Source organism: Medicago sativa, chromosome 5 (assembly GCF_051527215.1).
Source record: "Medicago sativa cultivar Bolivia chromosome 5, Bolivia_mono, whole genome shotgun sequence".
NCBI lineage: Eukaryota > Viridiplantae > Streptophyta > Magnoliopsida > Fabales > Fabaceae > Medicago > Medicago sativa.
The window spans coordinates 7,721,834-7,727,110 of NC_140753.1; the positions used below are offsets into that span (position 1 = coordinate 7,721,834).

The 5,277-nt window shown below is 37.4% G+C and overlaps 1 protein-coding gene across 2 annotated transcripts; it reads left to right on the forward strand.

Annotated features, from left to right (window-relative positions):
• Positions 1–4,847, forward strand: LOC146919650 (glycosyl hydrolase family protein 43). Of its 2 annotated transcripts, none has more exons than XM_085713082.1 (3): positions 1–165; positions 628–1,252; positions 3,842–4,847. In XM_085713082.1, exons 2-3 carry the CDS (start codon positions 689–691, stop codon positions 4,697–4,699), a joined length of 1,422 nt encoding a protein of 473 aa, XP_085569208.1. In that variant the 5' UTR covers positions 1–165; positions 628–688; the 3' UTR covers positions 4,700–4,847. The 2 variants fall into 2 exon arrangements, with proteins under 2 accessions (XP_085569208.1, XP_085569207.1); XM_085713081.1 differs by having other exon boundaries at positions 1–161.
• The last annotated feature ends 430 nt before the right edge of the window (positions 4,848–5,277 follow it).

A 5,277-nucleotide genomic window follows, 5' to 3' on the forward strand; every position in this document is an offset into this window, starting at 1 on the left:
AGATCCAAACGTCACTTGAACTTAACAACTACCCAAAATAACATCATTTTACTACCCAAAATAACCTTATTTCGGTGACAGGGTGTCCTTAGCATTGAAAAAGCACCACCAAAACCGCATGTCTGGAAGTTCTGTTCATTCCTTTGTTCTGGTTGTACCAAGTAAGTGAGTTAAACTCTTTCACTTTTAGGGTTTATTTTCTTTCCTTTTTCTATGTCAACTTCAAGCTTTGTTAATTCTTGGTTCTGAACTGTGGTGTGTGTTTGCTTAGTGGATCTGATTCTTGAGGCTACCCTCTTGATTTTTTTTTTGGTTGTGGCACAATATGATTCCTAATTATTATCATGATTTATTTATATATTTGTTTATTTACTAAGTAGGGTGATGATAATATAATGCATTGAATTGCTTATAATAAACATGGAAAAGAGGTGGCAACTTATTGTAACAAATCATGTAATGAAACTGAAAAGGGAATAATCTCAAATCTTAATTAGGCAAAAATTAATTGTTATCATTTGTAGTTATCTATAACTGGATTTATTTTATAGCAATGGGTGATGAGTGATGAAATTATCTACCATGTTGGTTAGATGTACGTGACTTTAATTTGGTTACTTTGTTCAGGTTTCGATAGGTCGTTGCATTTTGTAAATTGTAGCATTTTCTTGATTAAAAGGAAGAAAAAATGAGGATCAGGAACAAATGCAAGAAACAAACGACTTTACGTTGTGATGCTGCAGGGAGCAGATGTTCGACTTCTGTTTTTGTATTGAGCTTGTTAGGATGTTTGCTTTTGTTTCAATTATTATATTCCTATGTTCATCACGCGGACAGACATGGTGGTGGAGAGCCGAGGTTGCTGGTGAGTAATCATCCGCAATTTCGTGAGCTTCAAGAAGTGGAAGAGGAAAGCCTTCATGTTCCTCCGCCGAAGGGAAAGAGGTCTCCTCGAGCAGTAAAGCGGAGACCGAAACGGACAACTACACTGATCGATGAATTCTTGGATGAAAATTCCCAAATGAGACACGTGTTTTTTCCTGGTCGTAAAAGAGCTATAGATCCGATTCTGGCTGTTGAGAATGATAAGTATCATTACTACCCGGGGAGAATGTGGTTGGATACTGATGGTCATCCTATTCAAGCCCATGGAGGGGGCATTCTGTATGATAAAAATTCAAGGACATACTATTGGTATGGTGAATATAAAGATGGGATCACCTACCATGCTCACAAGAAAGGAGCCGCCCGGGTAATTCCCTTTTTTAAAGAACTTTTGTTTTCTTTGCTAGTCGTTATTGCCCTTATAACTTTAGGGTTTTATGTAGCTTTCATTTTTACACCAATAATGCTATTCAGTACGAGGAAGTAAATCATGAAACTCGCGATTGGAAACATGGCTGTCGCAGATTTTTTTTAATATCAGAAAAATACAATATTGATCTTTTTACGGAAAACGTGAATGATGGTCAGCGTTATTCATGACTTTCGTGAATCTTTATTCCGTACTAAGAGTATTTCCCTTTTGTTTTCGTGAAGTATCTATTCTTATCAGTTTAATATTTGATATGTGGGCCGGCCACCACAATAGCTTGCTATTGGGTTTCTAATGCGTCGCTTTTGCCAAGCACTATAGCAATTGTCTGGCGCACCCCACAACAAAAAGTGGCTAGTTAGCATCTTTTAGTTATTTTCAAAAGGATAGACAATAATACCTCCATTCCAGCAAGTCGCTTGATTAGAGATGCATGTTTGACACTCATATCTTCTAGTTGCGTACTTATCAATGCATGTATCTTGCGATAGATTATTGTTTAAGGTGTTGTGTGCTTCATTCCCATTTTAACAAAAACTTGCATAGATCTTAAGTTCAAAACATGTTTGCTTTATGTTTAGACTATAGCTTATTGTGGGGAAATAATTACCTCTTCCCTGAAGCTTTCTGAGAAAAGAGAGCTTTAGGTATAAAATAACCAGCAAGTATTTAACATACATAAGCTTTTCTAAGCACATCGAAGTCTTTGGCAAAAATTTGGTCTCACTTTGCTCTCAATATGCTAAAGTTGGCATACATTATCATTGTCTTATTAGTGTATGGAAATGAGATATATAGTGATCTTCAAATTAAATTGGTGGAGATATTAGCAAAGTTAAGGTAGTGTTTGGCCAGTTTGTTAAGTAACCAATACAGCACTGCTATATTGCTATTACATATCAGGATTTGGAGCAACCACGACGAAAAACGTTAAGCTATTGTGATTCTGCTACCACTGCAATAGTGGTGGATTTTTGCATGTTGATGATAGCGGTTATTGGTTAAACAGCGAAAGTTTCTGTTTTTTATGCTTTTTCCCCCTAATGATCACATTAAAAATATCATTTGAGCTGCATATGGCATATTTTTAAAAACATTTAAATTAAAATAATGCTGAGTCGGTGATGAGATGGGGTCTCATATAACCTCCTAAACCCCAAGACCTAGGTAATCTCTCATCACTAAACTGCCTCTGGCCTCTCCAGCTTCTCTTTTTACTTCATACTTCATCTCCTTCAAGACATTGATTCTGAGGATTCAATTGAAGAAGTCGAAGAAAATGCCTCATTATCTGAAAAAATGAGGATAATGATTATGTTGGGGAAGAGGAGAATAATTAGATCTTTTTATCTTTTATCACTAGATAGATTTACATTAGTTGTTTTGAACTACTGAGATTTTGAGTTATGTCGGTCACTTTTTTTAATTTCTGTTAATGCATTATTTTATATACAATTATTTATATCAACTGCTTTGCGGCTTTCTCTATTTGCCTTCTACGCTATTTCTCATAGCAGAATTTCGGCAATCCGTTATTTTCCGCTATTCATGATTAATAATACTACAGTTGGCACATGGACAGAACTAAATGGGACATCCTGTTCTGTTTTTTTACCTTGTCCTGTTCTATACTACTTTTAATATTCACTCGTCTATCAACCAATCTCTTCTTAAATGTCTTTTTAGTTTGGATCTAAATCTAATGCAAATACTTACATAGAGAAACTTTCATTTTGATAACGGAAAAACAAATGCAAAAATAAAATTGTGCTACAACAGAAATTGAGTAGGTTCAAAGCCTTTTCTTATTACTTAACAAGAAGCTCTTATAACCCACTTGGGTTGGCCTGGTGGTATTGGCTTGGGATCTGAGAGTGTGCTCCTCCTCGAGGTCTCAGGTTCGATTCTACCCGGTGCCAATTTAGGTGGGCTAGTTTAGCTTCTTCAAAAAAAAAAAAAACAAGAAGCTCTTATTTCCATTGGCTCTTTGTTCAAGACTCTGAGAAATCGATTGATTATAAGTATTAGAATATGGAATTTTCTTAGTCAACTCTTATTCAACTTAAGTTCTTATTATTGAACAAGAAGTTCTTATTTCTAATAGACCTAATCATATTTACAATTTGATAATCCTATAAAAATGTTTTGCCTATATTGCCTACTGTTGAGTTCTTAGACGAGTCAGAAATTTTCATGGCTCTGTATTCATAACAAAGAAAGAAAAAGATGCTATTTTTTTCACATTCCATATGGTCTTCCATTAGCTCATGTCGATGGCACGATTTGAAGTTATTGCACAACTCAATTTATTTTGAACTGGACTTGAGATTAGCCATACTAATTGATAGGTACATCTCGTCGACTAACTAGTTCACAAGAGAGTGACTCGCCATCTTATCTTTTTCATTTGTCACTTCATCTTTCTATTAGCAAGAGCAAAGATTGTATGCTAGGTTCTTTCTATTAGCCTTGAATATTCACTTTGATGCATAATTTTGACCTAATGGTTCTTTCTTTATCATCCAGGTTGACATTATTGGAGTTGGCTGTTATTCATCCAAGGATTTGTGGACCTGGAAACATGAGGGGATCGTATTGGCAGCAGAGGAAACAAATGAAACCCATGATCTGCACAAATCTAACGTGCTCGAGAGGCCAAAAGTGATTTACAATGAGAAGACTGAAAAGTATGTGATGTGGATGCATATCGATGATGCTAACTACACCAAAGCGTCTGTTGGCGTAGCAATCAGTGATGCACCTGATGGTCCTTTCAATTATCTCGGTAGCCACAGGCCGCACGGATTCGAAAGCAGGGATATGACAGTTTTCAAAGACGATGATGGCGTTGCATATATAGTCTACTCCTCCGAAGACAACAGTGAGCTGCACATCGGACCCTTAACCCAAGATTATCTCAATGTGACATCTATCATGAGAAGGATTCTCGTGGGACAACACCGAGAAGCACCGGCTCTCTTCAAGCATCAGGGTACATACTACATGATTACATCGGGTTGCACGGGGTGGGCCCCAAATGAGGCACTAGCGCATGCAGCAGAGTCAATCATGGGGCCGTGGGAAACTATGGGAAATCCATGCATGGGAGGGAACAAAATGTTTAGACTAACAACATTCTTTGCTCAAAGTACTTTTGTGCTTCCAATTCCTGGTTTCCCTGGAGTGTTCATCTTCATGGCGGATCGATGGAATCCGGCTGACTTAAGGGACTCGAGATATGTATGGTTACCTTTGATAGTGGCGGGACCGGCAGATGAGCCTTTGGAGTATAGTTTTGGATTCCCATGGTGGTCAAGAGTTTCTATCTATTGGCATAGAAAATGGAGATTGCCTCAGGGGTGGAACCCCTTTCAAATAATGTAGGCTGTTGTGTTTTGTACATTCATTCAAAGTCATCATATACAAATATACTTGGGTATATATGTGTTGTGTATCAAGCACATTGTGCATTACTCATAAACAAATATAGAAACATGGAATCTCAATAATGTTCAGCAGTCTTGATAGTTGACATCTCTTGCAAATTTTAAGGCCATTCGAGGGAGCTAATGTATGTATATCGAGAAAGATTATTCACTTATCATTGGAGTTTTGGTAATAATGTAGCATTGTTGATTAGCTGTGCATGGTGTGCAGGTTTAGTTATATGTAAAATGATTCATTCATGTCTATGTACTTCATGGTTTTTCTTATTGCTTCATCGGTAACCACTGATTCACTACTGCTGAGGAATTGTTACGGGAACTGATCCTCAGCAGTGTAAATTTTCTGAAGTGGAATCCTAGCCACTGATTCACTACTGCTCGAGTGGACCAAACAAAATTGAAGGGTCAGGATCACCACTGGACACTCGAGTGAGGTTCCGAACCCGCTAGGGAGGATCCGTTTTGGAATTGCTACACAAGCATGAAGGTGGTAGCAGAATGGAGATGTCCATTTCA

Bases quoted from the DNA above. Each gene is read 5' to 3' on its own strand.
- LOC146919650 (XM_085713082.1), top strand. From the start codon at position 689: ATGAGGATCAGGAACAAATGCAAGAAACAAACGACTTTACGTTGTGAT. The intron at 1,253-3,841 runs GTAATTCCCTTT...TTTATCATCCAG, and splicing joins ACAAGAAAGGAGCCGCCCGG to GTTGACATTATTGGAGTTGG.